Genomic DNA, 23,333 nt, shown 5'->3' on the forward strand with positions numbered 1-23,333 from the left:
ATGTCAGTGATATCGATGAGTATAGAGTTTTTCTCGATGCCTTTCAAGTACTGTTTGACAAATTCGACTGTTAGTTCATTGGATGATGAAGGGTCTTCATCCGTGTCCTTGATTACTGCAGTTGAAACTGGGGTGAGGATGGTAGATCGGAAGGAGTGGTAGGTGCTTGTCTAGAAACAACTTTCGACTAAGATGAGGGGTAAGTTTTAGGTGCTGTCTTCTTGTCTATACTAGAGGCAGAAGATGCTAAGGTATGGGTCTGATTATTACGTGAAAGAACTATGATATAGATGCAGCAGGAAGAAGAATTGATATTGCCTTTTATCTTTATTTAATCCTCGATGACAAGCCATTTTGTGTGTGCCTGATGTACAAAGTCAATGAGATCATGGGGTAAGCTCATTGGTACATACAAAATAAGCCAGCATAAAAATATCTGTATACTTAAGGATAAAGACTAGAGGCTTTAGAAAGGTCTGTATAGTCTCAATTGTATGCCATTCTTTGATGAGTCATTGCTTGACAACCAGACTACTGACACTATCGCATTTTGTTGGTTAGAAAACAGAGTGTCGAATACACTGAAAATAGCTGGTCTATTTCGAAACTTTGCTGAATGGCGACAGCTATAACTTTCGAGGCCAATAGGTTACTTCTTCTAAAATAATGATGCTTAATGCTTTTATTGTGAACATGGTATACATATGAAAAATGCAAATTATTTGTCGTAAGGAGGAGGAGGAGGTAAAGCCAAACGCTCCATGCTTGAATTTCGGCTTGAAGCTAGTGACGATGGTCGTGAGCCTGAATCAATTCCGCTATGTTGAAGTATCATCATACGTTCCTTCTTGTTAAACTTGGTGCTCTTCTTCTTATAATCCACATAGCAAGGGCACATAAAGAAACCTGATTTTTGTTGGTCCAACACGTCTTGTTCATTTTCTACATCAATGGCTTCGTCACACAATGCTTCTTGATATGTGGGGAGTGTTGTATAATCCTCTTTAAGACGGCAATCGAGAATCGTGATAGGCGTTTCAAGCTGAATATGAGTACGTTCAATGCCATGCACAGCTTGGTCTGAAGAAGATGAGGTGGGTCTACTGGCAGGCACCGAGAGTTCAATATCGATCTTCAAATAATGCAAAAAATTCATTTCTTTAAAGTAAGTTGTATGGTTCAGTGTAAGACAGTTGGGTAATGTGAACAAAAACCTGTACTGAAAAGGTGTGGTGCCTAGTGGAATATGAGCATTTTTGGCTGCAAGTAATTGGCGTATTTGATGAAGAGGTAAGTCTGAAGCAGACATCATGACTTGTCTCATTTGGTCAGAATCAGCCATGTTGTTTACAGAAGCAAGTTGTAGCTTAAAGTCATGAAGTTCTGCTCTTCTTGCATTGTATTCTGGGACTTGGTAGGTTCGTTTTTCTGTTAATGTGATATGGATCGATTCCAAGCTGACATTCTTCATTTGTGTTGTTAGTACAATAGAAATGGGAAACTGTGTACCAGAGGACACAATGGACTTCTCGATATAGAAAGTAGCATCGCAAGCATCTGTCTTTCGTTCTGCCACAATGGAGGTAGTTGGTAAAGCATGAGAAGCAATTACATCTTCAGACCAGGAGAGGGTTCGAAGCAACAGGATATTACGGCGGCATCGTAGGTTGGGTGTGCCTATGCCTGGACGCTGTACGGTGGCTGAGACATAATAATAGACTTGAGCCATTTCGTCTTCTATTGTTTCAACCATGCTGCTGGGTATCAAAAATTCAAATGGCCAACGATGTAGACCAGCAGGTAGCATTGGGTTGTCTTCAGGCCGAGAATCTAAAATGATGTTTTGCTCCAAAATAGTTTTTTCGTGATACACTTTGCTACCACGAGCACCAAGTCCTTCTGGCCAGAGCATATTTGAGTTTCCTACCAGTTTGACCAACACTTGACTGGCTGACATTGGCTTGGTCAGCACTAATTCCACTTCTCCTCTCAAGACATGTGTTGTAGGGTCAGTCGGTGGTCCTCTTAATAAAACAACTGGTTCTGCCAATTCAATTGAAAATTGTTTATAGCCTGTAAAGAAGGGTACAGCAATAGGCATATTGACATAAATAAACAAGAGGAAGAAAAAAAAAGAGAAAAAAAAAGTAAGAAAATCCCCCCGTCATTGTAGATAAATCGTGCTCATTTGAATTGAATCGGAATGGAACCCATTTTGAGTGCTGTCAAATTAAATGACTCGTTTTTTATAGACCGAAAATAAAAAATTGGAACTGTCGGGATATCGAACTATAATCATAAATATGCGATAAGATAAACAGTAGCCATTCGTTGTCTCTTTCTTTTTTTTTTTTATTGAGTTATTTGTACCTCATAAGATAAATATGACAACTCTATATATACACTTCCTCTTCTTTTTCTTTTCTTTATATATATTTTTTGAACAGTGTTCGGTATAAAACGGGAAAAATCAGTTCCCGAATCACATGTTTTTATATTTGCATTCAACAACACGCTTTCCAAGTGTATTTACTGCCCATGTTACAGCATCAGGGCTAATCCTTTGGCAGTTATTGAGCACTAGTCTTTCTAACGTAGACCTGTGCGCCTTGACTACTTTCTGTAGGCCTACACCAGTAACACTGTTACAATTGGAAATATCGAGTCTTTTTAGTTTCTTGGTCACTGTCTGCAAGTCACTCATCACACTATCTGTGACTCCTGTTATCCAAGACATGGAGATATCTTCAAGGGTTGGGCATGAACTGATGATGGTATGTACATCCCATTCTTCTAAAGCAATATAGGTATTTATCTTGAGTGTTTGAATCTGTGGCAGCCCAGGAGACACGACTAACTGAGCCAATCGGCTATCAAGCATTCGGCAATCTGCAATCACCAGATGCTTTAATGTGGTATGATATTTCTGAACCATAAATTCAAGCAGCGAACTCGTAAACGAAGGATCGCCATACATGCCAAATGTATGCAGTCCCTTAGCTAAAGATGATGTCTTGAGAGATGCCCACTGTGTCTTTACTTGATACACTGGTCCAAAAGTGAAATGGAATTCGCTTAATTCAGGAATATCTGTGCGGGCTAATGAGTGTGTAAAGTCTGCAAAAGATACAGTGTTTGTATAAAAATCAAGCAATGTCAGCTTCTTGCATTGCTTTATGAGCCATGATGTTGTGTCTGTGTCATGAATACAGAGACGAAGGTGAGTCAAGTTGAGATCCATACTGTCTTGTCGTATATCGCCTGTTTCGAGTCCAATAATGGATAGCTGTGCCAATTGAGGCATCGCAGGTATGACGAGCTGAAGAATTTGTGCTACACTTAGACTTGATTCATCCAGCCGCATCGTTGTGACATGTTTGCCTGTTAATCTCAGCATTCTCAAGAATACATCCAAAGGTATATTACAGCGTACAAAATCTATATGAAGTCATTCTAGTCTGTATTGAACTTGTCTGTGCTTACCCAAATGAGTCAAGTATTGACAGTCGGCATCAATCAATGCTTGAAGACACTTTCTCATTCTGTTTTTATCTGCATCCATCATAGCAAATCGCCTAATATGTCTCCCTGTAGCATAGCCAAGGTATTTTTTGATGGTTGTCACAGGTACTTTTCGGTGACCAAAGTCCAAATCTCGCCACATACCAGACCAATTCAAGGCAAATTGTCTCCATGCTTTGGATACGCCTGTACATTGAACACGGCGATCAAACGACAAGTGGGCAAAGATCAAAGAGACCACATCATAAGGCAATACCTGCATAAAATCAAGGTAAGAAGAAGGAGTTGCCCTTTTTTCAGCTGTTTGTTTCATTTGTTTGATTTGAGCATAGCGACTGTCATGAGGATCCACTTTGACAAGTGCTCGTTGATAGACATTGACTGCCTGCTTATATTTCTTTTGAAGCATCAGTAATTTACCAGCACGCAAATAACCTCTGGATTCAGTAGGTGCAATGCTGATAATACTGGATGCATCACGCAGTGCAAGATCAATCTGGTTTAATTTCTCATGAGAAGCAGCACGACAGTCAAGAATAGTTGTATGTCCTGGTTTGAGTGTCAAGGCACGCGTGAATAAAGCGACGGATTCTTTAAAGTTATTTTCACTAAAGGCTTTCCGAGCATCTGAAAATGCTGCTTTCCAAGGTTCTGATACGATAAAAGAATCATTTTTTGGCTTCTTGGTCTGGATCGGTTCAAGATCGAGTTTACGTTTGTGCATTGGAACAAAAAAAAAAGACAGAGAAAAAAACAATTTTTCTTGTTGTTTCTTTTCAGCTTTGTTCCATGTTTAGGTCTATTTGTAGTTTGCAGAGTAAATGAGATAAAGAGGATAGACAAGCCCCTCCCCCTCCTCTTGTTGACTTATTTTATTGTTAGAACCAGTTGCATGTTTTATAAGAATGGCCTCTACAACATCGGAAAGCTATATTCATCGAGTCAAGATCCTCAATTTACCAGCTCATGAATTAGGACCTATTAAAAAATTCTTGCAGCAACTCGATCTCCATCATCGATTTAAAAAGGCTCCCAAGTGGGATTATGCCTATCTTCACTGCGAGGTGAGTTTGCTTTGCCATTGTTCTTATTTGACCCATTCAACAACAAGTCAGAAGCAGCAGCCCGAGCAGCAATCGCCAAACTCGATGGAATACACTATAAAAAGCGCGCATTATCCACCGAGTATTCTAAAGTCGATGAGATGGCATTTCGATCTCGTTTTGAATCAAAAAAGAAGCAAGATGTTGAGCCAGAGACTCGTACACCAGCAGAAAGATTAGCAGATCAAGTAACACCTTTATACAACATCCCTTATGAGGAACAAGTGGCAAAGAAGCATAAACTAGGTCAGCGTTATCTAAACTTACTCAGAAAGAAATTAAGTACACTGCCTGATATGAACCAAGAAGGAAAGCAACAGATAGCATGGACAAAGGATAGGACGATAGAGATTCAAGACACTATTCAATCACCTATTGTGAATGGCTATAGAACCAAATGCGAGTTTACTATTGGGAAAGATTTGGATAGTGATAAGACAGTAGGCTTCCTGTTGGGACTGTATAGAGATGGACATACAGCTGTACTAGGTCCAGAAGAGTGTCTACATGTGCCTGATATAGCTAAACAAATAGCCAAAGCTATGGAAGTAAAGATAATTGTATGGTCATGATACGTATTGACAGTATGTTAGGACTATATACAACAATCAGACTATGATGTTTATGATCGAGTAGATAAAGTGGGTGTATGGAGATCTATTATGACAAAGACACAGAGAACAGGCGATGGTAATCTATGCTGAATCAACGGGGAACATACTAACGTATACAAGTGATGATTTTGATACAGATCAAGACAGACAGTCTAACTCAAGAGCAAATAGAAATAGAAAAGCATAACTTGATTGCTTATTGGAACCAGCAAAAGCATATCAAACCAACCACACTCTTACTTCAGACCTGGAATGGGGATTCGAATGGTATTACAGACAAAGGCACTACTGAAGTATTGATAGGTGATGGCTATGTCTATGAGGAGATTCTTGGCTGTCGATTTAGAATATCAAGCAGTGCTTTCTTTCAGGTCAATACACCTGCAACAGAACTGTTGTATGCCAAATGTGCAGAATGGTGTAATATTGATCAAAATAAAAAGACAACCTTGTTAGACTTGTGTTGTGGTACAGGTACCATTGGTATTACCATGGCTAAATCAGTAGACAGAGTCATTGGTATTGAAATGATTCCTGAAGCCATTGTAGATGCCAATGCCAATGCTAAAATGAACAGTAAGTAAAGAAAGGACATAGAGATATCTCATCCAATCAGATATTACCAATATTCAATATCATGCAAGCAAAGTAGAAGAAAAGATTGATATTGTAACCAATGAAAAGAATGAACAAGTAGTAGCCATTTTGGATCCACCTAGAAGTGGTGTTCATACTTCAGTTATTCGTGCTGTTAGAGAATCAGAGCAAATCCAAAAAGTGATTTTCATTAGCTGTGATGCCAAACAAGCCATGCAAAACTTTATTGGGTAACAAAAAAAAAAAAAAAAACCTATGTCCTATTAATGCTTTTTCATTATTAGACTGTGTAGACCTACTTCTAACCGGTTCAAGGGACTTCCTTTCAAGCCTTCCCGAGCTGTTTCTATTGACTTATTTCCACACACAGACCATTGTGAGCTTATGATTGAATTTGTTCGCATTCAATAAACACGAGTTTTACCAAAATTAGCTGTATGCTTCACGTCATCTTTAAATGGAGAACACGAAAACTTTTTTTTATTTTTCTTTTCTTTTCTTTTTTATTTTATTCTTTATATATGAACGACGACCTTGCTTCTTTTCAAAATACCAACTTTTTTACACCAACAAGGTCTCTTCCTTTTACAGTAGAAGAAGACCCTTGGAGTACTACAGGTTTTGATCCTGTGGATGAAATAAGACAACCTCTTTCTCAACCTACTGCTATGGACGAAGAAGTCGTGACTGAAGGTATCACAGCTGCCAATGTACTCCGTAAGTGTTGATACAATAAAGGCACCCGTTTAACTTTTTTTTTTTTTTTTTAGTCGGAGTCGATTTACCAGAAGTCTTTGATACAGCCTATATTCGTGCTGGGCCTATTGGTGACCGAGTGAGCGTAGAGTCACTTGAGACCATCATTAGCTTAGGAGGCATGGGACCACGTTTATTTGAGCAAGTAGGTAATAATGCAATGCAGCATCCATACAACAGTTCTTTAACGCATATTAGATTTCTTCCATGATTGTGCCTGCTGGAGCTATGTATGTGACTCGAAATGAGTTTAATACAGCATTGGCACTTGTAGGATGCGCTCAAAAGAACATGGGTAAGCTCATTCTATATATGTAACAGTAGAAACTTATATCTATAGATTTGTCACTCTTGACTATCTACCAACATCGCAATGGTAAACAGACACACACATACACAATTCTAGTTGTTTAACTGTCTATAGATTTGCCTATACCTTCTTTATCCAACTTGAACAATGTGTCTATCAAACGAACTAACCCACTTTTGGTATCAAACACAAAACCTAAAGCTTATGACGATGATCCTTGGCGACTTTCTACTTCGCCCCCTACTGACAATGTTTTTCCAGTCTATCCTGATAAAGTCAAGAAATCAAGCAACAGGGAAACCACATCAGAGAATGACAATAGCACCAAAACAATCACACCTGTGCCTAGTCGACTTGTTGAAGCCATTGCAGATAAAGCATTTACACAGGCCCTTGTGAAATCATCAACAGAGTCTTATCAATGGTTTACTGATCTGGATCAAATCACAGTGACAGTAGCTGAAAAAGAAGGCTTCTTGTTTACTCATCTTAATTATTGGGTTCAGAGCAGTCAGCGACAGACGTCTGTTAGAAGACGATACAGTGATTTCTATTGGTTTTGGGAAACATTGTTAAAGCGATATCCTTTTCGAATCATTCCAGATTTGCCACCTAAAAAGTTATCTGGCAGTAAGTGCTTCTTTATCTATTCATGACTCACTTTTTATATATATGTATATACATAGAAGACAAAGTGTTTCTTGAAAAAAGATGTCAAGGCTTACAACGCTTCATGAATTCCATTGTACGACATCCAGTATTGAAAAACGATGAGCAAGTCATTATCTTTCTGACAGAACAAACGGTAAGATACCATATTTGAATTTGATGCTGAGTATTGCTTAGGAATTCTCTGCTTGGAGAAGAGCTCAATCGCCTCATACGGAAGAAGAGTTTATCAGGGCGAATCCCCAGACAGAAGACCTTGAAGTGTTTATACCAAAAGATCTGGATTCTCGCATTGAACAGATTCAGAAACGATTGCCTAAATCCATTGAGAAATATGACATGTTGTGTTCTATTATGGAACGTACCATTCGGCTCAATGAAGCAAGAGCACTTGAGATGAAAAAGTACAATGACACGCTCAAGTAAGTGCCATGATGGGCCCCTAGAGATAACTCAAGTTGTTCTTAGGCAACTGGGTGACATTGAACATGATTGTTTTGTCACGAATTGTCAAGCATGCATTCAAGTCGTCAAGGGCTATGGACATGTAGGCAATTATTTGGATCAAGGCAGCCATATTATTGAGACAGAGACATCTTCTTCTATTGCAGGCGTACTTGAAAACCTCAAAAGACATCGCGATGTCTCCATTTCGTTTTTAGACATGTTGAACAGAAAGTCGAGATTGGATGCAAATCAAATCAATGCACTTGCTCGAAAGATTACTGCTAATACTGCCAAAGTCAATCAAAACCGTGGTGTTCCGGGCTTAGAAGCTGAAGTGGAAAGATTAGATGCGCTTATTAAATCTGTAAGTGTAGAAAAAAAAACTTAATAGCCCCCTCCCTTATCTTTATACAACGCCATAGGATACCGAGAAAATGATACATCAACAAAGAAAAGATACCTATATTCGTTACTGTGTAGCTAGCGAACTGTCTTATTTACACAAACAACAGGCATTTGTGTCTTTGCTCTATCAAAATTTCGTGCATGAACAACTTCAATATGCTCGTAAAACAGTGGATAATTGGAAAGCATTAGAAGCTCTTTTATGTCAAATGCCTCCTAAACCAGAACACTTTGTCTAATTTATACCCGCATAAAAAAATATATAAATATATATATATATATATATATATCAAGTTCATTCTAAAAGAAAATCATTTCATTATACAAATTTAGTAGAAACCCTTAGCGTGGTTATCACAGACATCACGGAGCTTAGCTTCGAGTTCCTTGGAGAGAACACCCTTGGTACGGATTTCTTCAAGGACATCACTGTGTTGAGTAGCAACGTGGCTGATGAAATCCTTTTCCCAATCAACAACCTTGTTCACAGGGATCTTATCGAGGTAACCGTTAACACCAGCAAAGATGATGGGAACTTGAGCTTGGATAGACAAGGGAGTGTATTGAGGTTGCTTCAACAATTCAGTGAGACGAGCACCACGGTTCAACAAGAATTGAGTGGAGGCATCCAAATCAGAACCGAATTGGGCGAAAGCAGCAACTTCACGGTATTGAGCCAAGAAGAGCTTCATGGAACCAGCAACTTGCTTCATGGCCTTGGTTTGAGCAGCGGAACCGACACGAGAGACGGAAAGACCGACGTTAATGGCAGGACGGATACCCTTGAAGAAAAGTTCGGCTTCCAAGAAGATTTGACCATCAGTAATGGAAATAACGTTAGTGGGGATATAGGCAGAGACATCACCACCTTGGGTTTCAATGATGGGAAGAGCAGTCATGGAACCATAACCGAAGCTCTTGTTCATCTTGGCAGCACGTTCCAAAAGACGAGAGTGAAGATAGAAGACATCACCAGGGTAAGCTTCACGACCAGGAGGACGACGAAGCAAGAGAGACATTTGACGGTAAGCAACAGCTTGCTTGGACAAATCGTCATAGATGATCAAGGAGTGACGACCGTTGTCACGGAACCATTCACCAATAGCAGCACCAGAGAAAGGAGCAAGGTATTGAAGAGGAGCAGCTTCAGAAGCAGTAGCAGCAACAACAATAGTGTACTTCATGGCATCTATAGGATATACATAAGGATACAGGTGCATATATCTAAATGAACTTACCGTTTTCTTCAAGAGTTCTGACAAGTTGAGCAACAGTAGAACGCTTTTGACCGACAGCGACATAGATACAGTACAACTTCTTGGCTTCATCAGAACCGTTGTTCCAGTTCTTTTGGTTCAAGATGGTATCGAGAGCGACAGCAGTCTTACCAGTTTGACGATCACCAATGATCAATTCACGTTGACCACGACCAATGGGGACCATGGAATCAACAGACTTGATACCAGTTTGCATAGGTTCGTTGACAGAGTGACGAGGCAAGATACCAGGAGCCTTGACTTGGACACGAGAACGACCAGCAGCGTCAAGAGGACCCTTACCATCAATGGGGTTACCGAGAGCATCGACAACACGACCGAGGAGACCAGGACCAATAGGGACATCAACGATAGCACCAGTACGCTTGACGGTATCACCTTCCTTGATCAAACGATCGTTACCGAAAACGACAATACCGACGTTATCAGCTTCCAAGTTAAGGGCCATACCCTATTGTACATTGTTAATCATTGTGCTTTCAATCATCCTGTTTTCTCTGTTGTTTACCTTAAGACCGCTAGAGAATTCAACCATTTCTTCAGCTTGACAGTTCTTCAAACCGTAAACACGAGCAATACCATCACCAATAGACAAGACACGACCGGTTTCTTGGAGATCAACTTCAGAGTTAGCACCCAAAATACGTTGTTCGAGGATAGAAGAAACTTCAGAAGTAGAAGGCTTAGCAGAAGCATAAGCACGGGCAACAGTGGCGACAGCACCAAGGTTGAGACGAGCCTAATAACAAGTTAATAATCTAAAACTCGACTCTAAAAAATAACTACATACAGCAGGCAAAACACTACGAGTGAGTGCAGGACGAGCAATACGAGCAACGTTTCTGAGCATTGTGTGAGAGGGGTGGTTTGAAAAAAAAGAAGAAAAAATGTCTTTTCTCAGCACACACACATACACTAAATTGCCAGGCACGCTCACAAAAAAAGTTTTTTTTTATTGCGTCACCTTTCAGATTGAGGCTCCTCTTGTTATCCAATCAGAATTGATCTGATAAGTGCGTTATGCTTCAAACAATTGGCCTTATCGCGATATGGATGTTGCCTAGCAACCTTCGAGAGAAAAAAAAAGACCTGATGCGCAACAGGCTTTTAAGTATCCTATGGAGTTATATGATGATTGGCTGGTAAATACTGTGAATTCCAATCCTGAAAAAATGTAATTATTTTTTCATTCTTTTTTTTCCTTTCTTTCTCCACTATTGTCCATCTCAAGATGAGGTATAGATTGTTCAATCTCGACAAGGATCTTTGTTAGTGACGCGTGTATAGTGCTTCTAATTCGAAAAATAATGGCTTTGTGTTTGAACAACAAAACGACATTCGTTTAAACGAGCTCAGTTCTAAAATCTCTGCTATCAAAAATGTATGTCTATAGTTTAAAATGCTTTGATATTCAGAATGAAGTAGATCACAATAGACATTCACCAAGATGTGTCTGATCAAGATAGATTGTTGGATGAATCAGTAAGTTTTTAGTTTATCAGATGTTTATGCTTAAATCAGTACAGCATAATCAATTCAGCGGTCTTGGAAGTAGCTTGCATCAATCTTTTGGCAGAATGAACAGAATGATATCCAAACGCCACCAAAGACAACTCTGTTTTTATGTCTCCATCACTGTCTTTGGTTTTTTCCTTATTTATTATGGTGCACCCTTTATCTCTTCTTTTTTCAGTTCCGAAAAGGACGGTGATGATATGTAGCAGAAATGATTTTTTGTAGAAAAATATAATTAAAATTAAGGTTTTGATTAGAAAATACATATTAATTTAAACAATAAATATGTTATTTTTAAAACTCTTTCCATAATTGACAATGGGGTTTGTCCTTACAAGCATTAGAGTGATAGGCTGCTATTTTGTGCTAGGCACACGTGCATATTCAATTCTTTATCTGCATAATTCTTGATCATGGGTAAAAGTACATGTGTACATGAAAGATCATGATAGTAAAAGCTCTTTAGTAGAGTTACACATTAAATGGCCTTGTCATACCCATTCTGATTTCTTTTTTTTTTTAAAGAAAGCAATAGTAAAAGAAAAAGTGGGAAAGATGGGCAATTTAAAAAAAAGAAAGAAAATAGCATGATTGCATTTAATAGTAATATTAGAAAAAGGCTAATATTTTTTGATAAAGTGACGGCACATGTAATTATCGTGTAAATTAGTTGTAAGGAGGACTAACTTGCTAGGCGTAAAATGTTGGAATAAAATAATAAAAAGGCAATTTATTCGTTTTGAAGCGGAGTAAGGTATTGTCACACCTTTTGTATTATTTACTTGTTCATTTTTCATTCTCTTTTTCTAAACACTCTTTTCCTCCTCTCTTTTTCTAATATCTCTCTTTTTTTTTCATTGTTGCATTGAATAAAAAAAAGTAATCTTTTTTCTTTATTCATGCTTTAAAAGAAACAAGAAAGTTATACGCGAATTTTCTTTTCTGTATATATACAATCAACGCAACACACAAATACCAATCCTATTTTGTTATTTTATCTTCTTTCCTTTTTGTAAATCCTCTCTTTCTTTCTTTCACACATCTACTAAGCAATCCCATTTCTTCCCTCCCATACATATAATCCTTAATCTTTAATACCACTATGGCAACTACAATTCAACACAACCCTGTCTTGTTACAACAAGAAGACGAAGACATTGCTCTAGCAAACTATTTGACATCTTCACTTAAATTTGATCCCCAGGTAAAGAATACACTCCCTCTCTTTTTTTTTTTTTTTTTTTTTTTTTTTTATATATGTATTTCTTGCTTCCCCCCAAAGAAATTAAGATCCGTTCTTTTTTTCTATATTCATCTATTTCATAACGAATCATAAAAGATTGGTGGTTGTACAACCACTATTTATGGTCAACAAGTTATTTATAAATTTTATGCACATTCATTGTTTCATAACAGTAAAAATGCTAATCATCTCATTTAGGCTTCACAACAGCAACAACAAATGAATAGCGCCAATGCTTATTACTTTCAACAACAGCTACAAAAGCAACAACACCGTACCCGCACTCGCGTATCAAGTTCGCCTTCAAATCCTACACGCTCCAGTGGCACAAGAAAACAACCACCACCTCAAACTCGCCCTTCAAACAAAAAACATCCTTCATCCTCATCATCTATCGTCTCATCTTCTTCTCTATCTCAGCCACCACTTATCTCTTCTAATGAATCCATGAAAAGTAACAATAGTCGACGTCGCCATAGTGCTATGCCAATGACTCAAGAAAGAAGACCTTCGTTCTCTGGCTCTGTTGTATCAGCAACATCTGCTCTTTCAATTCAATCTGAAATGTCTGTCAACACAAAACTGTCTTTATCAAAAAGACTTCGTAAAGTGTTTAGCATGAACAATCTGAAATCTTCCAATAGTAGCCAGAGTGATCTGGCTTCTTTGGCAAGCAGAAATGGTTCCAATTCGTCTATTGCTTCGTCTATATCTAGTTCACCCTTATCTCAATCTACTACAAATAGCAAGAATCCTATGTCTTTTAGACGTAGATCGATTGCATCACTTTCTAGTTTATTTCAAAAGGGTTCTGGTAGCGTGCCTCAAACTGAAGTGGTACCAAGCAAGCCTAGTACTTCCACATCATCTAACAGCAAACGTCATTCTTCAGGAGATTTACGCCAAATTGTCAAAGAAGAAAAGAAAGAAAAAAAACCTGACTTGCGAGTGGACACAACAGAAACAACATCTCATGTGCGAAAAGGTGGATTAAAAGGTAAGCTCAAAGAAGATATGAGTATCCATCTCATTGCTTTATTAGTACGCTCCTCTTCCTCCAATAACACAAATAATACTTATATCAATGGTGCCCCTGATTCACCTAATTCTGCTATTTCAACACGTTCCTTTACTCGTTTACCACCTCCTCAACAACAACAACAACAAAGAAATTTTATTCATTTGCCTGAACCGGGATTGCCTTCACCTACTCCCTCTACTGCTTCATCCAAGCATTCAGAAGAATATATCAAGCCTGCTGCTGTTGGACTACAATATGGTATTGGCCTTCACAGCTCTCCTAAGCTAAAACCTGCTTCTTCCTCTACAAGTTCACTCGTGGCTCCCACAAATAACTCTGGACGACGAGTTCAGTTCTGTAGCACAATCCAAATTCACGAAACTTTTGCTCCTTCTGATTATGACCGTCGTTGCGATACCAATGCTACGTGCCAAAAATTAACGCCCATGACGGCCATGAAGATTAAACAGGAATTGAACGAATACAAATTGACTGAAATGGATGTTCATGTAGAGAGTAGACAATATACACACTTTTTCTTGTAATTCCCCCATGTAAAATTCCCCCCTTTTAATAAAAAAAACAAGCTGAAATGAATTTTGCTAAATGAACCTTGTGTGAACACAAGTAAATCAATTTCTTTTTTTGAAATCACTATTGAGCCGAAGGTAAGGTTTCGATCAAAAAAATTGAAGTATGTGTATGTGCTGTTTTCTTTTTTTGGACGAGTCGCTTTTTTAAAAAAACTATCGAATCAGCTCAAGTACAATGGCCAAAGCGCTTTTGTTCATTATAGTCTATTTTTTATTTGTTTGCATAATGCTTACAAAGGCTGAAGAATTTTCTCTTTAAGAGTTAAACAAGGTAAAAAAAAATGGCACTTTTTTTTTTCTCAAGCGTTAAAGATGTTTGGGCTTGAAAGCTCACTGGACTACATGTAACAGAATAATGCCTGCTAACAAATCAAGTTATAAAAACGCACCAAATAAAACATTTTTTCTTCAACCCGTTTAACACCAAGAAAGGAAAATATTTTTTGCTTCTTCAGGCATATTCACAGTAGTTTCGCTTTGTTAGATCTATCAATTCAACAAATACGTATTCAGTTTATTCATCTATCTTAGATTCTCTCTCTCTTTCTCTTTTTTGTTCAATTCTTTTGTTGCTCCCAACGTCTTTTACAATAATACTATATGTTGTACTCTGTATGGATGTGTCGAACATTACACACTTCCTTTTATCATGTGATCTCTGTAATATAAAAAAAAAGTAAATGCCTAATACCAAAGGAAATATTAATATGACACCCTCAAGAGACAAAGAAAGTATTACATTTACTATCAGAACATGGAGGAAATACCATAAAAAATAAAACATAATCTCATAGTATATATAACCCAAAGAGCAAGATTTTTATCCCTCAACAATGTCGACTAAATGAATTAATTTGTTTACTTGATTCTCGTTTCATATCTAGTAGCAGGCTTCTTACTGCGTTTCACATACTAAAAACAACAAAGGTAGTAAATGCATTGTTTCAAATAGGAATGAAACAAAGCTAAATAATTCTTATCTACTGCATCCTTGGATAACTGCCCTTGATTTATGCAACGCATATCAATCGAGACAATAAGGGATTACTTTTTTGTTTGAAAGAAACTTACTTTGTCCTTGTGTCACCTTTTGAAGTGTGACGTATTTCAATTGTGGGGCAAGCGCACACAAAAAAACATCCACAAGATGAATACCATAAGATGTACATACACACGCTTAAATAATATTTAAAGAAAACATAACGAATTTACACTCACAGTTCTATCTTGTTTTTTTTCTGCATTTTTAAACTTGTCTTTTATCGTAAGTATAATAGAACAATAAAAGAGAAAAGAAAAAAAAAGAGAGCAAGAGATTCAGGATAATCCTGCTTCTCATATTTAAGAACTTGTCCTATGCAACTTTTTTTCTTGCAATATAATATCCGAGTTGCTCAATTCATATCAGTCTTGTAGGTACTTGAAAGCAAACCATCTCGACAGTTCCTCTTTTTAGTGCTTGTGTGCCCTTTTCTTTTTGTCAATCCCCGCTGGAGTAGCCCTTTTTTCTTTCAAGCAAACACCAACATTAGAGTAAACCCCCCCTGGCTGGCCCAGCTTTAATTTGAAATTCAAATCAATTTTACCAATATATTTATGCCATGTCTACAGATACATCTTTACTCAATACTACTGGCTCATCTCTAGATGACTCTCTATTGGTAAGTGACTGACTTGTAAGACATCATCTCATCTGTTTTTATACAAGATTGAATTACGCAATAAAGCACAAGAAGAAAGAAAAGAAAAACAAAGGTTGGCATAGAAACAGAAAAAAAAAACTCATACGTTTTGGGGCGTAGACATATTGAGATTCGTAGAACACATTTACTTAAAGAACTCTTTTTATTGACAAAAGAAAAAGAAGACGTGATGGCCTTTCTTAATGACCAGGAGAATTTGTCAGAAGCAGATTTTTTGCGTGAAGAAGAGTTTCTTGAGAAACATCAAATAAAGTAGGTCTTGTGGAGTCATGCTGTGGAAGCTAATCGAACCTACAGAGACGGTGTATTTCCGGAATTATCGCCTGCTTATCGTCAAGATGTTTTGGTATCAATGGTTCATCCGGAAAATCAAGCTGAAATTATGGAAAATCAAGTTATAAAACAAGAAGAAACGGTAAAAACTGAGCATGTAAGTATCTCTATTTGTAAGGGAAGGAACAGTCTATTAAACAACAACAGCAGGGCGAGGAAGAGCAGGAAGGAAAAAAGAAAGCAGTGTTCTATTTGACAACGACATTACCACGACGATCTGAATCAAAGCATCATCCTGTCCAAATCTATAATGGTTGTAAATTTGTCGATAAGCGAAATGATAAGCCTTCAGGTATTGATCTCTATGCTTGGCAATTAAGAGCACAATATCAGCCTTTGTATAAGCAACTTCAACAAGCAAGAAAGGTCTTGACTACACATGATTGGATGGTAAGTACTTGTGTGTATGATGTATTTGCAACTAAAAGAAAAAAAACAAAGCTCGCTAGGGATGAACTGAAATCAGTAAAGACAATTGCAAGTATTGAAAACCTGAAAAAGAAGAATTTATGGAGTCAAAGACAATTAAAACGTCAAAAAATGATACCTCGAACAAAGACACATTGGGATTTATTAATGGATGAAATGGTAATAGACACAAACAATAAAAGCTATACTAAACCTATGTTAGAAATGGATGCGAACAGATTTTAAAGAAGAAAGAAAGTGGAAGATAGCAACAGCCTATTCTTTATCCAGAGCTGTTATGGCATGGCATGAAGCGGAGGATAAATCTAGTTTATGCATCAAGGCAAGTTATGTTTATATGACTAAACAACTAACAACAATACAGACAAAGTCACCGATGTTTCTTGATGAAAAAAAAGAACTTCATAAAGAAGAGGATGTGGAGATGACAGAACCTGTTTCTGAAGTTCAGCATGTTGACACAGACACACCAAAAGACACATTGACAGAACGATCACTTATGGACGAGGACGATGATGAAGAAGAAGAAAACAAGGTTGCTTCCAATATTATTCATCAATATCGACATATGATTCAGAACTTGGGTCCTGACCAATTCACGATGGCACTCAATGAAGACGAGCATGACATTATTTCGCTCTTTCCTGACCTGCTTTTGTATACAGCACCTGATCCTGACTGCATTGGTAACGATCCTTACTTTGATGAGGCAGAATACAGCCGTATTGTGCCATTCAAGATTTCAACGCAACACATTAAGCTTCAAAGGAATGGTAAACATCTTTCAAGAAAGCGTCATACTAATGGAGAACACACTCGTTTTATTCTGGAAGAGGAAGACGACGAAGAAGAAGATGAAGAAGAGGAAGAGGAAGAAGAATACGAACAAAACAAGATAATGTCACGACAAGAGCGCCATGAAACCACTCCTATAGCCTCATGTAAGTCTTTATGACGATGTTTAGAAAATATAATACTCTATAGCATTATTCGCACCCAAGAAACAAAAGGAGGTGCCTGTGACTCAGCCGTCTACTCCACAAGTACCCCCTGGAGCAAGGCAAATCGGCACTTGGTCTGAAGATGACGATTTGTGTTTGATCCAACTTATTGTGCAATACTCTTTCAATTGGGATCTCATTTGTGATGCTTTCAATGCCATAAGAGCACCCGTCAATGGGGAAAAACGTACACCCTGGGACTGTCATGAAAGATGGAGACAGAACAACCTGACTTCATTATCAGGACAAATCAACTCAAGTAAGAACACCTGCAGATTGAGGTCATTGTGTATTTACATTCTATGTTAGCTTATGTCTCGAAACTAAAGAAGGATCTTTCAAGGAGACCATCACCACTTAAGTTTGATTCTGCAAGAAAAAGGCAGAGACAATATAATATGTTTGAGGCTATTAAGAAGACTCAAAAGAAAAGAGAAGATTCTATCAAATCTAAACGTAAAATTCTTTCTTTTTGAATGCAGTACTCATTTTTTTTGTAGCCACATCTGCACCCCCTCGTAGTGTGATTGAAGCACATGGAATGAGTTCACAAGGTCAACGATTACCTTCTGCTATGGAATTAAGTCTACACAAAACACAAAGAGAAAGACAAATGGCACAAGCTTTGATAGAACAACGACAATTGTCTCAGAATTTCGCTCCCAACGTAGGAAAAAAAGAATTTTCTGTTTGTTTTTGTTTGTTTGTTTATTTATTGATCATCCATTATAGGGTAATGGTTTGCCTCAGCCGACAGCATCTCAAATAAGACCTCCTACAGCAGTAAATCAGAACGCTGCATCAGCTGCGATCGCCGCTGCGGCAGCAGCAGCCGCTGCAACCAATAGGGGAGTACCTAGACCTCAACCATCCTCCTCTTTCCAGCCTGCCCAACCAGGTCTAGCTCAACAAACCCCACAGCAGCAACAAGTGGCCACACAACAACAAGCAGCAGTTCAAGCTCAAGCGGCAGTTCAAGCCCAAGCAGCAGTTCAAGCCCAAGCAGCAGCAGCAGCAGCAGCAGCACAGGTTGCTCAACAACAGCAACAATCACAGCAACAACAACAACAAGTACTTGCTCAACAACAGTTACAAGCTCAATTACAAGCACAATTGAATGCTGTCAGTGCTGCTAATACGGCTAATAATACTGTTGCTAACAATTTACAAAATCGATACCCAGCAGCACAATTACATCTACTACGTCAACAACAAATGGCCTTGATGGCTGCTGCTGCTCAACAACAGCAACAGCAACAGCAACAGCAACAGCAACAGCAACAACAGCAGCAAGGTCAAACTCGACCACCTAGTACAATACCTATGCAACAACGATTTGTAAACGTATTAGCATCACAAGCTCAAGGTAGACTTTCTCTCTTTTATAATTTCTTTATTCTTATCCTTATTTTATAGCATTACAATCACAAATGAGCACCAATAGCAATAATATTACGAGTACGGATAATAGCAATACGAATCAAACACAGCAATCGTCACCGGCATTGCAACAACAACAACAACAACAACAACAACAGCAAACAGCCAATGCTTTAGCGCTAGCAGCACAATTAGCACAACTTGGATACCCTATACAGTCACTTGGGCAGTTACCTGTAAATCAACAAGCTAATTTGCAACGATACATTACACAGTTGCAGATGCGTAACAATGCTAATAATAATAACAACAACAATACCACAAACAACAATACAGCAGTATCACCTCAACTTCAACAACAACTTCAACAACAAATGCTAAATAGTTTAACTCCTCAACAACAGCAACAGCTATTGATTCAGCAACAACAAAGACTTCAAGCTGTTCAGATGCAACAACAATTACAACTACAACAACAACTTCAACAACAGCAGTTATTACAGAGAAATAACACTACAAACACCAACAACACTAGCAACAATAACAACAACAATACTACTACTACTAATAATAATGCAAATTTAGGTTAATTTTTTCAATTTGTACATTTTCATCATAATTGTTTTTTTTTTCTGTACACAAATAAACAGTTTGATAAACATTTCTCCTGAAATTTATGTACAAAAGAAGAAAAAATAATTCACGCATTGTAAATATTTGGCTTTATTTAACGTAAAATAAATATGAAGGGTAGATATAGATATATACATAAAGAGAGAGAGAGAGAGAGAGACGAATAAGTTAGATTTGACCTTCTCTTGAAGCTACTTTGTAATTGGGTTGATGGTGATGATATAGATTGGAAGAAAGGTCTTTTTGTTCTTTTAACTTTGATAAACCATTGTTCATAGTCTTTTGAATGATGGCTATAATATAGCTTTTTCTTTAATGACTTAATCATTGATAGGCACAAATACCTTCTCGAATTCCCTTTTCACCAGAAGCCAAAGTGCCAACAGGTAATCGACCATTTGTCAAGGCCTTTAATTGTTGTACAAGTTGTGGGTGTTCTTTCAAGACAGTGTACGATCTTGACATCTTTCCAATAGCAAGTACTTTTCTCTTGATAATTTGTCTACGATGAGGGTCTAATGATGGTTGACCATTTAATGAAAATTCATCCATAGCAGTGTTGTTGTTGATAATAGCAAGAGACATGTTGAAATATAAGAGGGGATAAAAACTAAAAGAAAAAAAAACTAAAAAAATCCCTCTTTTTATAGCCCTCCAAAAAGACAGAAAAAGAGGGGCTCATATTAAAAGTTGAAAGTTATGCATAAGAAACCTTGGATTCATCCTTGATTCAAGATATACATAAACTGGAAATTTGAGAACATTCTTGTTCCCTTTCTTTTTTTAAAGCCGACTCAGAACTCTAATCAGCTAATCAGCCATGATTTGAAGATCCTCGTTTTCTTATTCGGATATTTGTTGCCATGGAAAACCCTTTTTTATTTCTCGCAATTCTCTTGTTTCCACGACAGATTGTTTTTATTATGATTTTAATCACCACTTGCACAACCTCTGCAACCACAATGAACACATTCTACCATTTTCCCTTCTTCTAATTTTTCTTTTGGAACTCTACAAATACATGTTGTACCAAAGTTTGTATCTTTAGGCTGAATACAACGCAGACAACACAGTTTCTCAAATCCAGGCTAGAATGATATTAGAGAAGAAAAAAATTTTTTTTATAATTACCTTTTTCCATTTGGCAATAAGATTGGCGTCAGCATACTTATTCTTGAGCAAATAGTCATAAAGATCGCGTGAGATCAACTTTCTCTTATAAAACAAGTCATATATATAACGTGAACGTTGGTGGTGAATACGGAACACTGGCCAAGCACTTTCAACAATACGTTTGCCTTCATGAGACTCGTTTTCAACTACATATTAAAAACAGTTCTAATAACCCTATTTACATCTTTCTTTTGTTGTTGGTGTTGCTTGTTGTTTTTGCTTTTACCTTCTTTCATTTTTCTTGCGAATTCTTCAAGAGTTGGTTCTATTTCATCAAAACCTTCAGGAGGTCGCTTTGTTCGTGATGTTCTGATCTTTGGCATAGTCAATCGATGAACACAATACAATATTTTTTATTTTTTATTTTTAATTCAATCGAAGAAAAAAGAACTTGCCGATGACGTACCACTCACACTAACTCTGTCCGCCAATCATGACTATAAAACATACTTGATCATGATTGGTTGTATTTCAATCCTTAAATTCAATGCAGTCGGTTTATCATCAAGTAGGAGATACATGCACCTGGTTGCTTACTTTATTTTGCTTGCTTATCAAATGCACGTTCAAGATTCTATTGTTATTGATTAGCCTTGTTTTCTCCCTTTGAAGAATCTGTACCTGAGATTTATTGTCTCCGATTCAACTATTGAATCCCAGTTCTACTGTCAAAGAAAAAAAAAGTGCCTCATTTTTTTTTATTTTTTTTTATTCAAAGCGATGAGTACGATCGATGGATACTACTTGTTTGCTTCAAGCACCGCTGGATTAGTTGCTCGAACAATAACGCATCCTAGTAAGATAGAAGCGGTTAAGAAGTCATTGTCTTATTCATTCTAATCATAGTGGACACAATCAATATCCGGCTACAAACAACAACAATACGACATATAGATAAACAATCACTGATAAAAATCGTCTTTCCAAACTTGATTGGCAAGCATACTTCATCAACCGAGAAAATTCAATCATTGAAAAGCCTTTATCGAGGACTGCCCATCGCTTTACTTTTCTCTGTGCCTGCCGTGTCTATGTATCTATCATGCTACGAAGCAACCAAGCAAACATTGAGTACATCATACAACATAGCCCGAGACTCTTCTCTCAATCATTTGATTTCAGGATGTGCTGCTGAGGTCTCTGGCTGTTTGTTTTTTACTCCTATGGAAGTCATAAAAAACCGACTGCAAACACAGCAAAAACAAGCTCGAATCAACAGTCGTTCTCTAATCGCCAACATTTATAAGACAGAAGGCATAAGAGGGTTCTATAGAGGCTATTGGATGGGACTCGTTGTGTTTGTTCCACATTCAATGACTTATTTTGTCACGTATGAGAAACTAAAACAATGGATCTTGCCAAATACAGATCATAATCATCCTAGTCTGTACATGGTGTGTTCCAGTATGGCAGGTGTAGCAAGTGTTTTAGTTTCGACGCCTTTAGACATCATCAAAACAAGGTGGCAAATTTCAGCGGCAGATCACGGGAAAATGTATAGAGATGGACCAATTGCCATTGCAAAAAATATGTTGCTTAACGAAGGCCGTGGTGCATTCACAAGAGGATTATATGCTAGAATTGCTTGGGGGATTCCTACCACAGCGATTAGTATGACTGTATTTGAAGTCTTAAAAGACAGCAAAGAGAAACTATTGAAATTCTTGTAAACACAAAAATGTGTATGTGTATATTAAATTACTTTATTTATCGGCAAAAATGAATGAGTGAGGGTCGTATTTTTTATGATGTGTAAGTGTGTGTGCGTGTGTTTGTGTGTGTGCGGATACATTGAAGACATTAAACAAAAAAAAAGAGGGTATGTGTGTTCTTTTTTTTCTTAAAGGAGAGCAACAGCAGCAAGGACAATAGCACCAACAGTAGCACCCATACTGATACGAACAGCACTACCACTTGACTTTGCATTAGCATTCTTGGGAGAGATAGTGGCTTTAGCATTAGCACCAGTAGCAGAGAGAACACCAGCGCTAGAAGCACCAAAAGATAAGGATCCGAACGAAGCAGAGGCAATAGCAGAAGCACTACCAAATGCATTTGAAGCAGAAGAGACAACTTGCTTTGCATTATCCATACCGTTAATTTCAAGTTCTTCATCAGTTTCGCTCTTTTCTTCTTCTTCTTCCTTCTTTTCTTCGTCATCTTTTTCGACTTCTTGAGCTTTCACCTTTTCTTCATCATCCTTTTCTTCTTTATCGTCCTTGTCTTCTTTATCGTCCTTGTCTTCTTTATCATCCTTGTCTTCTTTATCATCCTTGTCTTCTTTGTCATCCTTGTCTTCTTTGTCATCCTTGTCTTCTTTGTCATCCTTGTCTTCTTTTTCGTCTTTGTCTTCCTTATCGTCCTTATCGTCCTTGTCATCCTTTTCTTCCTTGTCATCATCTTCTTCTTCATCGTTATCATCAGCATTGATCTTGGCAGAAAGAGGCTTAAAGGCAGATCGAGAACCTCTGAGAGAGACTGGCATAATATCTTCTTCCAAATCTTCATCAGTGTTTGTGTTCTTCTTCTTGGCTTCACTCACTCCTTGTTGCATCTCATTCTCGGCCATATATTCAGCAACAGATATGACAGAAGCATTAGAAGCCTCA

The 23,333-nt window shown here is 37.7% G+C and overlaps 12 protein-coding genes across 12 annotated transcripts; 6 read left to right on the forward strand and 6 right to left on the reverse strand.

The window, feature by feature from the left end:
* Nucleotides 1-642: 642 nt before the first annotated feature.
* Nucleotides 643-2,135, reverse strand: B0P05DRAFT_535293 (uncharacterized protein; the record flags this gene model as incomplete). Its single annotated transcript, XM_051577420.1, has 1 exon — nucleotides 643-2,135. A coding segment is annotated over exon 1 (980 nt), but the record flags the coding sequence as incomplete, so codon positions are not given.
* A 188-nt stretch (nucleotides 2,136-2,323) lies between these two features.
* On the reverse strand, nucleotides 2,324-4,636 carry B0P05DRAFT_36572 (uncharacterized protein). The gene is made up of 3 exons (XM_051573638.1): nucleotides 4,399-4,636; nucleotides 3,484-4,339; nucleotides 2,324-3,438 (listed from the first exon to the last, which is right to left on the reverse strand). The coding sequence occupies exons 2-3, from the start codon at nucleotides 4,244-4,246 to the stop codon at nucleotides 2,483-2,485; spliced, it is 1,719 nt and encodes a 572-aa protein (XP_051436646.1). The 5' UTR covers nucleotides 4,247-4,339; nucleotides 4,399-4,636; the 3' UTR covers nucleotides 2,324-2,482.
* B0P05DRAFT_585665 (S-adenosyl-L-methionine-dependent methyltransferase) lies at nucleotides 4,428-6,247 on the forward strand (the record flags this gene model as incomplete). Its single annotated transcript, XM_051582461.1, has 6 exons — nucleotides 4,428-4,586; nucleotides 4,634-5,173; nucleotides 5,219-5,315; nucleotides 5,360-5,815; nucleotides 5,856-6,066; nucleotides 6,130-6,247. The coding sequence occupies 6 exons, from the start codon at nucleotides 4,428-4,430 to the stop codon at nucleotides 6,245-6,247; spliced, it is 1,581 nt and encodes a 526-aa protein (XP_051436647.1).
* A 91-nt stretch (nucleotides 6,248-6,338) lies between these two features.
* Nucleotides 6,339-8,712, forward strand: B0P05DRAFT_535334 (uncharacterized protein). Its single transcript, XM_051577421.1, has 9 exons — nucleotides 6,339-6,553; nucleotides 6,607-6,737; nucleotides 6,791-6,887; nucleotides 6,933-6,968; nucleotides 7,017-7,532; nucleotides 7,589-7,707; nucleotides 7,749-7,993; nucleotides 8,040-8,382; nucleotides 8,441-8,712. The coding sequence occupies exons 1-9, from the start codon at nucleotides 6,358-6,360 to the stop codon at nucleotides 8,660-8,662; spliced, it is 1,905 nt and encodes a 634-aa protein (XP_051436648.1). The 5' UTR covers nucleotides 6,339-6,357; the 3' UTR covers nucleotides 8,663-8,712.
* Nucleotides 8,713-8,748: 36 nt separating this feature from the next.
* B0P05DRAFT_535342 (ATP synthase subunit alpha) lies at nucleotides 8,749-10,625 on the reverse strand. Its single transcript, XM_051577422.1, has 4 exons — nucleotides 10,491-10,625; nucleotides 10,209-10,439; nucleotides 9,662-10,151; nucleotides 8,749-9,612 (listed from the first exon to the last, which is right to left on the reverse strand). Exons 1-4 carry the CDS (start codon nucleotides 10,548-10,550, stop codon nucleotides 8,753-8,755), a joined length of 1,641 nt encoding a protein of 546 aa, XP_051436649.1. The 5' UTR covers nucleotides 10,551-10,625; the 3' UTR covers nucleotides 8,749-8,752.
* Nucleotides 10,605-11,527, forward strand: B0P05DRAFT_535347 (uncharacterized protein). The gene is made up of 4 exons (XM_051577423.1): nucleotides 10,605-10,936; nucleotides 10,988-11,081; nucleotides 11,126-11,182; nucleotides 11,227-11,527. Exons 1-4 carry the CDS (start codon nucleotides 10,932-10,934, stop codon nucleotides 11,419-11,421), a joined length of 351 nt encoding a protein of 116 aa, XP_051436650.1. The 5' UTR covers nucleotides 10,605-10,931; the 3' UTR covers nucleotides 11,422-11,527.
* A 459-nt stretch (nucleotides 11,528-11,986) lies between these two features.
* On the forward strand, nucleotides 11,987-14,090 carry B0P05DRAFT_535349 (uncharacterized protein). The gene is made up of 2 exons (XM_051577424.1): nucleotides 11,987-12,419; nucleotides 12,657-14,090. Exons 1-2 carry the CDS (start codon nucleotides 12,318-12,320, stop codon nucleotides 14,022-14,024), a joined length of 1,470 nt encoding a protein of 489 aa, XP_051436651.1. The 5' UTR covers nucleotides 11,987-12,317; the 3' UTR covers nucleotides 14,025-14,090.
* Nucleotides 14,091-15,281: 1,191 nt separating this feature from the next.
* On the forward strand, nucleotides 15,282-19,603 carry B0P05DRAFT_36729 (uncharacterized protein). Its single transcript, XM_051573646.1, has 14 exons — nucleotides 15,282-15,336; nucleotides 15,489-15,733; nucleotides 15,781-15,827; nucleotides 15,875-16,027; nucleotides 16,073-16,205; nucleotides 16,256-16,498; nucleotides 16,550-16,696; nucleotides 16,740-16,859; nucleotides 16,902-17,478; nucleotides 17,522-17,797; nucleotides 17,848-17,994; nucleotides 18,039-18,205; nucleotides 18,271-18,904; nucleotides 18,955-19,603. The coding sequence occupies exons 2-14, from the start codon at nucleotides 15,674-15,676 to the stop codon at nucleotides 19,506-19,508; spliced, it is 3,258 nt and encodes a 1,085-aa protein (XP_051436652.1). The 5' UTR covers nucleotides 15,282-15,336; nucleotides 15,489-15,673; the 3' UTR covers nucleotides 19,509-19,603.
* A 15-nt stretch (nucleotides 19,604-19,618) lies between these two features.
* B0P05DRAFT_535358 (uncharacterized protein) lies at nucleotides 19,619-20,212 on the reverse strand. The gene is made up of 2 exons (XM_051577425.1): nucleotides 19,896-20,212; nucleotides 19,619-19,844 (listed from the first exon to the last, which is right to left on the reverse strand). Exons 1-2 carry the CDS (start codon nucleotides 20,134-20,136, stop codon nucleotides 19,720-19,722), a joined length of 366 nt encoding a protein of 121 aa, XP_051436653.1. The 5' UTR covers nucleotides 20,137-20,212; the 3' UTR covers nucleotides 19,619-19,719.
* Nucleotides 20,213-20,228: 16 nt separating this feature from the next.
* Nucleotides 20,229-21,127, reverse strand: B0P05DRAFT_488243 (bud site selection-related protein). The gene is made up of 3 exons (XM_051575281.1): nucleotides 20,951-21,127; nucleotides 20,683-20,870; nucleotides 20,229-20,639 (listed from the first exon to the last, which is right to left on the reverse strand). Exons 1-3 carry the CDS (start codon nucleotides 21,045-21,047, stop codon nucleotides 20,481-20,483), a joined length of 444 nt encoding a protein of 147 aa, XP_051436654.1. The 5' UTR covers nucleotides 21,048-21,127; the 3' UTR covers nucleotides 20,229-20,480.
* A 317-nt stretch (nucleotides 21,128-21,444) lies between these two features.
* B0P05DRAFT_578435 (mitochondrial carrier domain-containing protein) lies at nucleotides 21,445-22,394 on the forward strand (the record flags this gene model as incomplete). Its single annotated transcript, XM_051581856.1, has 2 exons — nucleotides 21,445-21,520; nucleotides 21,619-22,394. The coding sequence occupies 2 exons, from the start codon at nucleotides 21,445-21,447 to the stop codon at nucleotides 22,392-22,394; spliced, it is 852 nt and encodes a 283-aa protein (XP_051436655.1).
* A 15-nt stretch (nucleotides 22,395-22,409) lies between these two features.
* On the reverse strand, nucleotides 22,410-22,952 carry B0P05DRAFT_535366 (uncharacterized protein). The gene has a single exon (XM_051577426.1). The coding sequence runs from the start codon at nucleotides 22,882-22,884 to the stop codon at nucleotides 22,525-22,527; it is 360 nt and encodes a 119-aa protein (XP_051436656.1). The 5' UTR covers nucleotides 22,885-22,952; the 3' UTR covers nucleotides 22,410-22,524.
* Between the last annotated feature and the right edge of the window lie 381 nt (nucleotides 22,953-23,333).

Source organism: Gilbertella persicaria, assembly GCF_025201335.1.
Source record: "Gilbertella persicaria strain CBS 190.32 chromosome Unknown B0P05scaffold_12, whole genome shotgun sequence".
In the NCBI taxonomy this organism is placed as follows: domain Eukaryota; kingdom Fungi; phylum Mucoromycota; class Mucoromycetes; order Mucorales; family Choanephoraceae; genus Gilbertella; species Gilbertella persicaria.